This window comes from Rhinoderma darwinii, chromosome 4 (assembly GCF_050947455.1).
Source record: "Rhinoderma darwinii isolate aRhiDar2 chromosome 4, aRhiDar2.hap1, whole genome shotgun sequence".
In the NCBI taxonomy this organism is placed as follows: Eukaryota; Metazoa; Chordata; class Amphibia; order Anura; family Rhinodermatidae; genus Rhinoderma; species Rhinoderma darwinii.
In genome coordinates, this window is record NC_134690.1 from 95500436 (window position 1) to 95513121 (window position 12686).

Sequence of the window (12686 nt, forward strand, 5' to 3'; positions counted from 1 at the left end):
TCAAATGACGGCGCGTAAATAGACGCCCGCGTCAAAGAAGTGACCTGTCACTTCTTTGGCCGTAATTGGAGCCGTTATTCATTGACTCCAATGAATAGCAGCGCCAATTACGTCCGTAATGGACGCGGCGTTCAAGCGCCTGCACATGCCGTTACGGCTGAAATTACGGGGATGTTGTCAGGCGGAAACATCCCCGTAATTTCAGCCGTTACGGACGCTGTCGTGTGAACATACCCTATGAGTCTATTTCTTAGCTGTTCTGTGCGTTCATGGAAATAGCTAGCATTCTACTGGTTTCCTTTTTTCTTCCCCATGATGCAGACAGTGTTCCGAGCTAAAATTTTCCCTAGCATGTGAATAGGGTTGTTGAAACCCCATTGACATGCATAAGATGTGGATTGCCATAGGATTTGACCTTGATTTTGATGCGGAATATGCTCTAAAATCTGTATCCAACAAATGTGAATGGAGCCTAATAGGCTGTGATCTTTCTTACGCTAGCGTCTTTGTGAAACGATTTTTAAAATACTGACAACCTTGGCCAGTTTTTTGGCGCGTAATTCAGATTCCCATTGACTATAGGAATATTTGGCACGTTTTCAGCACGCTTTACATGCCAAGAATTGGTGTGACACTTTTTTTTTTTGTTTAAAAAAAGGCCAAAACAATGGGAAGCTTAGTCAAGCGTTTTGTAACACGTATTTTGTAAAACCTGTCAAATACACGCCGGGTGAGCAGGCCTTTAAGCGGACCTAACATTTCAGGTGACTTTTCAGAATAAGCTGTCGTGTGTGTACATGAGGAATAACACTATATCTGGCCATTATATGATGTGTGTCCTGCATGATTTAGCAGTTTCCCCTCTGCATGCTCTATCTCTAACGCCCCTTGCACACGACCGGGTTCGGGCCTTGATAAACGGTCCGTGTGTCGACCGGGTATGTTCACACTAAGTTTGTCGACTAGTTTTTTGACGTGGAAACCGCGCAGCAAAACTCGTCTCAAACAGCCTGAAAATGCCTCCCATTGTTTTCAATGGGATGCAGAGGCGTTTTTCTCCTGCGAGCGGTAAAACCGTCTCGCGGGAGAAAGAAGGGACATGCCCTATCTTCGGGCGCGTTCCAAGAGACGGCCGTGTCTTCCGTCGCTCTCTCCTCACAGTTTGAAGTGCATGTGAGGAGGAGGTTATTTATTTTATTTTTGCTCCCTGTAGGAGCAGAGTCCCCAAACCCCGGCCACAGCGTTGCCGAAGCTGTGACCGGTGTTTCTGCACCAGGAGAAGTCCCTGACTTCACTGTCCATATATGGACATTGAAGTCAGGGACTTCTCCTGGAACGGTGGCGCTATGTACAGAAAGGTAGGGGGAGGGGATGCCTTCTATGGTATCAATTGGTCAGTTTTTCCTCTGTCGTTTTGTATCTGTTCCGTTCTGGGCCGTGTTTCCATTTTTAACGGCCAATTTTGACCCGTTTTGCATCCGGTTTTTATCCCTGTTACTTTTAAAAACGGATGAATTTCATTAGTATATTTTTTGCCACACACTTTCCTCTGTAGGTACTTCCACAGCCCCCCATGTGGGTAGTGCCACGCTGCCCCCCCTGTGGGTAGTTCTACACAGGACCCTTTTACATAGCACCCCCCCATAGATGGCAGGGGGGGTGCTATGGGGGGATGCTATGTAAAAGGGTCCTGTTTAGGGATTCCGCTCCTAGAGTGCGTCCCTGATATCTCTGTCCATATATGGACAGTGTCGTCGGGGGCTAACTCTATATAAGCAGGATCCCATGCCAGAGCGTCGGCAGCGCTCTGGCTGGGGTTTCTGCTCCGGGAGTAGCCCCTGACGTCGTGGTCCATATATGGACCAAATGGGCAGTGACGTTAGGGGCTCTCTCTAGAAGCAGAATCCCCGGCCTGAGCGATCTGACATTGGGGATTCCACTTCTAGAGGTATTTTAGGTGGTGCTATCTAAAGTAAGGGGGGGGGGGGGAGTTGGAATGCTACCTACAGGTGGGTTGGTGTTATCTGCATGGGCGTGGCTCCATCTATAGGGGGGATGGTGAGACGTTGGGGGGCTCCCTCTAGGAGGGGAATCGCTGGCCGGGGATTTTGCTCCTAGAGGGAGCTTGTGTGACGCTATCTACAGGAGGTTGTGTGTAGCACTATATACAGTGGGGGGGGGGGGGGGGTGTACTCCAGGGCCCTCAAAGCCCCAGCAGGCATGAGAGTGCAGCGCTTCCTACATAGAAGCAGCACTGCACTCGTTAAACTCTGTTCCAGGCTGCCAACGTGAGAAAAAGCACCAAGAAAGGGCCAAAAATGCCTCCCATTGTTTTCAATGGGAAGCGGGGGCGTTTTTTTTTCCCTGCGAGAGGAATAAACGGCTCGCGGGAAGAAGGGACATGCCCTATCTTTGGGCGTTTACGTCTCTGAGCTCCCATTGACATCAATGGGAAGCAGAGAGTTTATTTCGCTGCGTTTTTTCCTGGGGTGAAAATCGGCGTGCAGGCAGAGCAAAATCTGCCTCAAAATTCCAAACGGAATTTTGAGGCAGATTTTCTGCCTGCAAAAAACTGTGTGAACCCAAGAATATTGTTTACTAAAATTAAGCAGTTCTTGAAAACTGCTGGTCTCTGATTAAAATTCTTTATACATTTAATTTTTCTAGTGTTGCATGGAAAATACAGTTTATACTCCTACTGGTGGGGATATATTTATGATCTACATGAACAGATATTTGTCCTCTTTTAGTCCTTGCAAATAAACATAAAAAAAATACATGTGATCTATTGTCACATCGTATCTTAGATTTTTATTTGTTTTGTAAGGAGGACATGAGTTCGCAACAGTTCCCTCGTCAAGCGGCTCCCATTCCCCCACCACAGATTACAAGCGGTGGAATGATTGTGGCTCAGAATATCCAAGGGCCAGGTAATCACGCTGAGATGTGAATATGTATAACTGCTTTAGTATGTAAACAACGGCTGTACTTTTCCCTCATGTGCTGGATTATTGTTAAATTCAAAGCAATTGTTTAAGCTTTTCAATAATTTGGTGTATGTATTAGGCTGGGTTCACACTGAGTTTTTTTTGTAGGCAGAAAACCTTGGAATTTAGAGGCAGGTTTTGCTCTGTCTGCACGCCGATTTTCGCTGCGTTTTTCCCCCGCGGCCGTTGAGCACCGCGGGGAAAAAAACCCCATGAAATACGCTTTCTCTGCCTTATATTGATGTCCATAGGAGGTCAGAGACGTAAACGTCCGAAGATGGGGCATGTCGCTTTTTTTTGCCGTGAGACTATTTTTCCGCTCGCGGGGAAAAAAACGCCTCCGCCTCCCATTGAAATCAATGGAAGGCATTTTCGACCATTTTTTGGCGCGTTTTCCGACGCGGTTTCCGCGTCAAAAAAAGTGTCAAACTGTGAACTGACCCTTAGGGTTGTCACGATACCAGAATTTCGATATCGATACTTAAAGTAGTAGTGCAATACTCGATACCAAAACGATACTTTGCCAACAATAACAAAAAACTTCAAGAATATGAAGTCCTTCCATTTTCTGATGTGAGGGTGTTATTAGTTTTCAACCTCCATGGGCTTCGCATTAATAGTAATTAACCCCATCATGTACCTCACATTAACCCAATGTTGCCCATTACAACTGTAAATGAGGTACTTGAAGGGATCACTTACTATAATGATTAGAGTGGGCCTCATTGGGTTAATGTGTGAGGGAATGTGAATGATGTGGTAAATTCACATGGCTATGTTGGCTGCGTGAAATACAGCCCGTTACGTTTCCTGTATCCAACATAGTTCAGAAAGCCGGGCTCCCGTGCGGAAAACATGATTACACTACAGGACAATATTCCCGCGGGGAGGCAGTGACTCACCGCATCATGGATGACTGGTGCTAGGGGACCGGCTTTCTGAACTATGTTGGATGCAGGAAAAGCGGGTTACATGCGGTTTGTATCTCATGCACCGAACACAGCCATGTGAATTAACCACATCATGTCCCTCACTCCCAATGAGGCCAAAAATAATCATTCTAGTAAGTGATCCCATCAAGTACCTCACTCACAGTTGTAATGGGCAACGTGGAGTTAATGTCAGGTACATGATGGGGTTACTATTAATGTGAGTCACATGGAGGTACTAAATTCATAACACCATCTGCCTCTCCTTATTAAGTGACTTCATCGTTTCCCTCACATAATGGCAATATAGGGGTTAATATGGGTCACTTTAACCCCAATGTTCCTCAACGCTGGCTGCCTTTATTTCAAGCTTGTGCTCTGCTGTAATATCTTCCTGGGGCCGATCTGTCACTACACTGAAGCGTGAGCGACACAGGTACGTCATCAGGAGACATGATTGTGACAGTCCTCTCCCTGCCCCTTACTCACATTCTCAGATCATTGGTGGCAGAAAGGAATGAGGGGGCGTTCCTCCCTGCTATTGTGACGTGGCTGGCACGAATGACCAGCGGGGCGTAACCGTAGTACCTACTTCCTTTCCCTACTGCCACCAATGATGATCTGAGAAGGGGGAATGGAAAGGGTCACTGTAAGAAGAGTACATCGCCGGGCGGCTTTACATGGCACGCCATGTTCTCTTTATTTCCATACTAAGCTGTGCGGCCACACTGCTTCATATCGAAATACATATATTGATGGTATTGAGCCTTTTGCCCCTGCACAGCATTGAAATGGTATTGAAATTTTGATGCATTGTGCATTCTTGGGAAGGATATATTTGTTTACCTCCTCCAGGTGACTCCGTCGTGAATGCATGTAATTTCTTAGCACCCCCTCCCCAGTACATCCATGGCTTATGTTGAGCTTTCTGAGCTCATCTGTCAGCACTGCTGGTGCAGGCTCAATATTAGGCCAATGGCGTATCATTGTCTGCATTAGTCTGTGAGCTGTGGCACTTCAGTACCCGCGCTTGAAAACATTTGTAGATGCCGCTGGGTTTCTGAGAGATGTCTTGGATTCAAGTCCTGGACTGTAAGGTAAAATCCTCATTTGGTTGGAGACATTATTTTGTTGAATGTCAGATCAGTAGGATTTCCTGACCACCAAGTGCTGGATTAATGGAATTGTAATATATTAACATGCTGGTAAGTTAATTAATATGAGTCTTGTCCTAGGGACTGATTTGGATTATGAGTCCCATTGGTGACGTGCGCTGATGTGATTGATATGTTGGCGCTATATAAGCAGCAGGAAATAATGTAAGAAATTTTCTGAAGCATTATGACAGTCTGTTATGCAACATGCTAAATTGTAATTGTAATTAGAATTTGGGAAATCTTAATAAAGGGTACGGACCAGGGTGTTTCATGAGTGTCTAGGATAGTGATACTTGCCCTCCTCACAGACCAGACACCAGGAATACTTGACTCCACTAGACCCCGGTAGGACATTTCTGTTTGTTGTATTCTACACTGGTCTCCATCCAGCTCTGGGGGGTTACGTTGGAGTAAAATCTTCACCTACTTATGGGCTCGTAATAACCAGTTTTTAGCTTAGTGTCTGTAGGAGGCAGATAAGTGCTTTGCAGGTACATTTTATTTTTTTATTTTATTTTTTACCTTTTTAGGCTGGGATCTCCCTTTTCTTTAATCTGTGGAGGGAGAAAAGTGAGGCCCAACCCCATTTTTGCCTGTCCTTCCTTCAAGAAGACTGAAATGGACGTTATGTATCCATTTCCAGCAGAATCCATGAAAAATATTGTACTTTTCTCCTTCAGTGGATCCTCCAGTCTCTCGTCTGGCCAAACATACCAATATTTCCATGGCAGATGCTTCCTCATTCCAGGATCAGCATGACAGAAAACTGGAATCATTTGCTAAGTCTTCCTTCAAAGCATTGGTTCTGTGGCTGTTAATTTGCCTCTTCATGAGTCAGCAGAGCCATTACAGAATGGACAAAACGGTACCACCAAGGTTTACTTTCAGGCGGTCTTCCTCAGTAGCTGCGTGTTTTTTTTGTTTTTTTTTTTGCTCTACTGCTTTACTTCCTTCAAGATGGTCTGGATGTTGGCCTGGGCCTTAGCTCCCACAAGGGTCAGGTGTCAGCCCTATCAATTCTCTTACAGCGTCCCTTGGCAGCTAAGTCACCTGTCCAGACACTTCTCCTAGAGGTAGCGCATGCCGTGCCCCCCTACCGCCATTTCACAGCTCTATTAGGGCTTAGATTGATTCTTGATGCTTTTGTAGTTTTCTCCCTTTTGAGTTTCTGGATGACACATCTCTCTCCGCCTTCTTTCTTGGAAGGTGGCTTTCCTAGTGGCGGTCACCTCCATTAGACACGTATCCGAGTTGGCAGCCTTCTCTTCAAATCTCCCTTTATGTAGTGTTTTGCACACGGCACTACTGCCTTAAAGTCCCAGCTCTGCAGAGTATCTACCTTCTAATATAACTAACTTGTACAAACCTATAAGGATATGAGTATATAAGGCATACAGTAGGTATAAAACACTTTTGAAAATACATTTCCTTTCACAGTGATGCACCAAGACCAGGTGTTGCTATGACCGATCCAACCTTTGGTAGAAAAGAAGGTATCAGCCTTTCACATTAACATCGTCCTTCCATCCCATCCGATTTTTATTTTTTTTTCCCCTCCTCCACATGCGACAGAACATATTATTCATGCATTGTGGATTTACCTTTCCCAAACTTCTTTGCTCTGCCAGTCAGACTCTCTCTCTATGATTCTAGAGGTATCCAGGCAGTATCTGGCGGCATTCAAGGCAACAATAGCCCGCTGAATTCGGACTGCCATTGGCGAGGCATACAAGTCAAAGGGTAGAAAAGCCCCCCTCACGGCCTACTCCACTCGAGCGGTAGGTGCTTCATGGGCGGTTCATAACAGAGCCACTGTTTTACTGGTGTGTAAGGCTGCTACGTGGTCTTCTCGACTATTTTTTATTATATAGTCTTTGTGCTGACCGTACTCAATTGTTTTGGTCCCCCCCTACTTAAAGGATTGCTTTTAAAATTCCCAAAGTCCTCTCTATGTCCTCCAGTGACACTGACAAGATTTTTATTTTTTTTATTTTTCTCATCATGTCTTTTGGGGGACACGGCACCCACCCAAGTTCTTTGGCTTCTCCAATGTTTTTAGTATTGTCACATTACTGTTTATCCCTGCTTTTCCTACTGCTTATGTACAAAACTGATTTAAACTCCATGTCGGCAGGAAAGATATGGCTGGTAAGAGGAGCTTACACTTATTTAATTTGTGCCTGTTTCCTAGGATCTGTGTTTCCCAATAATTGTGACGAGAAATAGAGTTTAGTGAGTGGGCAAAAAAAATACTTGTTGTTTTATTGTATAGCTAATAAAAAATTAACAATGCTTAGTATTTACATGCTGTTAAAAATAAAAATGATTCATGAAGTTATACCATTTACTTGCTCAGTCATTATCCCCACAGCCAGTTCTCTGTATAGTGATCCTCCGCTCACTGCAGAGCAGCCAATGGAAATGGCTTTCTTTCCTGCTTGCCAGGGAAGGAGCAGATCCTCTGCAGCAGCATAACAGGGGATGTAAGAAGGGACTATATTGTCAGCTGCCAGAGGGGGAAGGAGACTGATTTTGCTCAGACCCCCTCCCCTAACAGCACCGATTAGAAGCAGCACCACCAAGGGGGACGCAAAAAAATTATGAAAACGGGTTTTGGTTTTATGCTAGAAACACTGCAAATTACTTTAAAACTGCCGCCATTTCAGGACTTTTGATCTAAAATCTATTCATGGGATAACTCTTTTGAAGCTTGACTTTTTTTTTTTTTTTTTTTTTTTTCTCTCAAGGTGGTGACGAGGCTTTAAGGGAAATGGAGAGTCAGTCGCGTGACACACTTACGGCAAATACAGTTCTTCCTCCAAGGGACGACAAACAAGAAGCTGTGGTGGTTAGGCCATACCCACAGTTACAGATGGTTTCGCACCACACAGCAAGCCCCCTGACTATGACCGCTCAGTCTGCTCATCTTCCAACTGTTCCAATGTCCTTCTCTGAGAATATCTTGAAGGTGCTTATTCTTGTGTTAAAGAGGCTCTGTCACTATCTCCGACATAATCTGATCGGCGCTGTAATGTAGATAACAGTGGCTTTTACTTTGAAAAATGATCAATTTTGAGCAAGTTATGAACAATTTTTAGATTTATGCTAATTAGTTTCTTAATGGACTGGGCGTTTTTGAACACATTTTACCAAGTGGGCGTTGTAAAGAGAAGTGTATGACGCTGACAAATACTGTCATACACTTCTCATCGTTCCAGCCCAGCTTCTTTCACGGCACTCACAGCGTGATCTCGCGAGATCACGCTGTGCTGTGAGTAAGTCCCACAGAAACTTTACCAAAGTGTCGGGAGTGTGAATAGATATCGCGTCCTGGCTGGAGGGAATGTCTATTCACTCTCAAGACACTTCGGTAAAGTTAATGTGTGAGTAAGTGACAGCACAGCATGATCTCGCGAGAATACAAATGGACATGAATGGAGAGAAGTGTATGATGCTGATTGGTTAGCGTCATACACTTCTCTTTACAACGCCCACTTGGTAAAAAGTGTTAAACGTCCAGTTGTCTATTAAGAAGCGAATTTGCATAAATCTAAAATTGTTCATAACTTGCTCAAAAAATTATCGTTTTTCAAAATATAAGCCACTTAACTACATTACAGCGCCAATCACATTATGTAGGAGATAGGGCACTAATATACTGGAGACAGGGCCTCTTTAAGGTGTCCTTGTATGTCATATTTTATTTTTTGGTACCTTTGTTGTAATAGTTATAAAGAGAGAAATTAGTAACCACGCATCAAAATATATATATTTCAGATAAAGGGATAAATGCATAAAATTCTTTATAAATCCTTTTGGTTTTTAAATTTATTTTTACAAAAATATGAAGTACGTCATTAAGAGGTTGACAAAAGTTTAACAGCAATGATACACAAAACGTAAATGCTACGGATTTTCCGCAACAGATTTTATTGTGGAAAATCCACAGCGTATTGTAGTCGTAGCAGAGTGGGTGAAATTTGAACAAATTTCATCCACACTGCAGGGGAAAAAATCTGCAGAGAAACCAGTCATAAATAGACCTATAGTGCAGTTTTTTTTAAAATCCGCCGCATGTCAATTTGTGCTGTGGAAATAGCTGCTCTTCTGTTGCAGGTTTTCCCCATTATATTCAATTGGGAGGTAAAACCTACAACAAATTGGCAAATGCTTCGACTTTTGCGCCTGAAAAGCCGCGATTCTGCCACAAAAATCGCAAATCCAGAAGAGAAAAAGAAAGTTTAAAAATAATAAAATGGTTAGTACTTACTCCAGGCGTTTGTACTAGCGATGCATCCCTGTGTTCTGAGTGCAGCCCGGCCTCCTGAGAAGACCTTTCATTCCATGCCAAGGTCACATGCAGCGTTATCTCGGGAGGCCGGGCTGCACTTAGAACAGACGAATACATTTTGTGGGATCCGTATTAACCTTTTTTTTTCGATCACTGTTTCTGCAGCAGAGATTCAGTCCGAAAACTGCACCACAATTTGGTGCGGATTATCTGTCCACTCCGTATGCTGCCCTAGGAAAGGACAGCATATTACAGGGACAAGTCCCTTCTCCTATTAGCCAAACGGCACCAAAAAAATATTGTGCGGTTTGACTAATAGGATCAAATAGAAATAGGATAGCTGAGTCCGGTGTATTCATGAGGGAAGTTCTCGCACTGCCCTCCTCAGTGATTGACGGGCTGCTGTGTATGCAGATACATATCCGTCAGCTGTAAAGAACCGCAGAGCTTGGCAGTTTTGGCTAATGGTACAAACCTGACCCTGTATACAGCGGACTCATAAGCACGAGTGCTCTGTTCCTCTTAGTTGAAAAGGATTCTCTGGCATTTTAACATTGATGCCCTATTCTTAGTTTGAGTGACCCCCGAATATCGGCACAATGAAGTGGATGCGGCAGTTGCAAGAGCAACACAGCCCATTCATTGCGCATATTGGCGGGGGTCCCAGAAAATGGCCCCCTTACTGTCAAACATTGACGTCCTATCCTTAGAATAGGCCATCTGTGTTGGTCACAGGGAACTCCATTGATATTAAACTAGTGTTTTTGTTTTTTTTTGGCACATACACCTAGTGAACCCATGCCTTTTTTAATATTCTTCCCTTTGCTAGGGCAGCATACTGTATTAAGTTACAGATTAGGTGAATGAGATCTCCCATTGTATGCTATAGATTTATAGATCTGTGAATCGGACAGAACGCCCTGCTCATCTACTCCCCCACGTTTGCTGACATGGCTTTTTCAATTCTTTTTAATTTTATTGCCTTCACATTTATTGTGCTCGTGCTTCTCCTGAGAACACAATTACATTTTATAGTTAAAAGCAAGCAAAGCAATTCCAAGAAAACCAATGTTATGGAATGTATTAAATTAGATATGCGTTTTTAGTTTTATAATTGACTAGTTTGACCACTCATGGAATATTCCCTTTTAAAAACTATTGTAAAATGATTTAAAGGGGTTGTTTAAAGGGAATGGCCTTGCCTTTTCTTTGCATCAGTCTTCCATCTACCTATCCCATTCTCAAGTTTTTCTGTCAAAATTAAATGGTTTAACCCTTTTTTTTCTTGAGGTTTATTGGCACACAAAACCAAAAAAAAATATTTTAACTCTTTAATTTAACGTTTTCTTTTGCAAGTTGTTCATTATTGGTGTTTTCCCACAGCAGCCTATGAAATCAACGATTCCAAGCAGACCCATTGCTCCAGCACCTCCCTCTGCCCTATCTGCTGTTCCAAAGGTATCTGGGCCAGTGACCGTCACAATGGAAAGTGGACTTCCTCAGGCTTCAGCTATTCCTGTGGCCACTATTAGTGGTCAGCAGGTAAGGATCTAGCACTGATTACAATCCAGAATTAATACAGTGTCTTACCTGCTGTCCATATCAGATTTAGTACAGGTTTTTCTTTGCCTTTCATTAAATTGAATCTCAAGTTTCTATTCTAAAACGATATTGCCAGCTCTTTTTAAACTGGGTAACGTCCTGTAATGTATCAAATAATCTAAGCGATTTCCCATTCATTCCCATCTTGTAGAGATGTGCTTTGTCATAGGTTTGTCAGGAATCTTTGAAGCCATTTATGCATTTGTTTTTTGTGTTTTTAGTGGGTTGTTTTGTTTTTTTTGTAGGTTATTTGCTTTTGGTAATTGAAATGCTGACACTGCTTTCTCTTCAAAGCTTACTGACTGACTTTCTCTTATTGGTTACTTTTAGGGGCACCCTAATAATCTGCATCATATAATGACTGCAACTAATGTACAGATGTCTATAATCCGCAGCGGTGCTCCAGGACCTCCTCTGCACATCGGAGCCTCCCATCTCCCGAGAGGTATTATAAATAATCACTTGAGATGGTTTAGGTCTGTATTGTGTAAACTCAAGGGGTGGACTGATTATTTAGGAGTTGTCTGCGGCTTTAGTCAGCCATGTGATCGTTACTCCAGGGGAGGGCTGCTTTTTGCATTGGCTCTGGCTGATTGACTGGAGTCATTACTCTCCCATATGTACCTCCAAATGTCCAAACAGAATATGTAAATGGATCACCCAAGAAGACGGCTACTTTAAACATTACTGGATTTCACTCTCATGTCCATAAGTGGCCAGATCTAATTGCCCTGTAGATTAGACAACCTGTCTGCTCACCATGACATGCCTGTCTTGATATTTGTATTCCCCATGAAATAACACACCTGCAGCATCTTTTCTTAGAACTCTGGGTGTTGCCGTACCTTTGTTCTTCTTCCTGGACTATATGTATAAATTAAAGGGAATGTGTCGCAAATGAAACCTTTTTTTTTTTTAAGTGTCGTTACTTATTTCTATTATATTTTTTAAGTTTTTTGCAGTATTTTTATTTTTTTTTCCGTATGGTGGAAAGTATTAAAAATTAAATAATAATTTGACATGTTTTCCAATGTTGGCCACCAGAGGGAGCACTTCCCAGAATTACAGCAAGGTGAATAAGGCAAAGCAACCTGAGTCACAGCTGCTGTAAATGTGGGAGGGAACCTCACCCCCCCCCCCCTCTCACAAGCCAGGTAAAGGTGTCTTCAAATTGCTAAGCAGTGTCTGGCAGCCATATTGGGTGTGATTCTGCAGCTGGAAGAAGTTAGGCTTTATTCAGACGAACGTGAATTACGTCCGTGCAACGCGCGTGATTTGCACGCGCGTTGCACGGACCTATATTAGTCTATGGGGCCGTGCTGACATGTCCGTGATTTTTACTCAGCGTGAGTCCGCTGAAAAAAAGTCACAACATGTCCGTTCTTTGGGCGTTTTTCGCGCATCACGCACCCATTGAAGTCAATGGGCGCGTGAAAAACCACGCATGTCGCACGGAAGCATTTCCGTGCGAACAGTGTGATTCGCGCATCAGCTGTCAAAAGGATGAATGAAAACAGAAAAGCACCACGTGCTTTTCTGTTTACAAACATCCAAATGGAGTGTCATAATGATGGCGGCTGCGCGAAAAGCACGCAGCCGCGCATCATATGCTGCTGCCCCACGGAGCTGTTAAGTGGCTTCTGCGCACACAAAACGCCGCGTTTTTGCGTGCGCAAAAACGCCACGCTCGTGTGAATGAGGCCTTATAGGACACACCAAA

The 12686-nt window shown here is 43.5% G+C and overlaps 1 protein-coding gene across 7 annotated transcripts in view; it reads left to right on the forward strand.

Annotated features, from left to right (window-relative positions):
* The window catches only part of SAP130 (Sin3A associated protein 130), a 49972-nt gene that overhangs the window by 2146 nt on the left and 35140 nt on the right, over nucleotides 1-12686 (forward strand). For 3 of the 7 annotated variants that reach the window (XM_075861410.1, XM_075861408.1, XM_075861407.1), the window contains exons 2-5: nucleotides 2828-2930; nucleotides 7821-8041; nucleotides 10748-10906; nucleotides 11297-11411. In XM_075861410.1, the coding sequence (XP_075717525.1) occupies nucleotides 2834-2930; nucleotides 7821-8041; nucleotides 10748-10906; nucleotides 11297-11411 (592 nt within the window). In that variant the 5' untranslated portion in view covers nucleotides 2828-2833. Of the gene's footprint in view, nucleotides 1-2827; nucleotides 2931-6752; nucleotides 6852-7820; nucleotides 8042-10747; nucleotides 10907-11296; nucleotides 11412-12686 lie in introns of those variants that run through there. The other 4 variants (XM_075861411.1, XM_075861412.1, XM_075861409.1 and 1 more) reach the window with 3 other exon arrangements.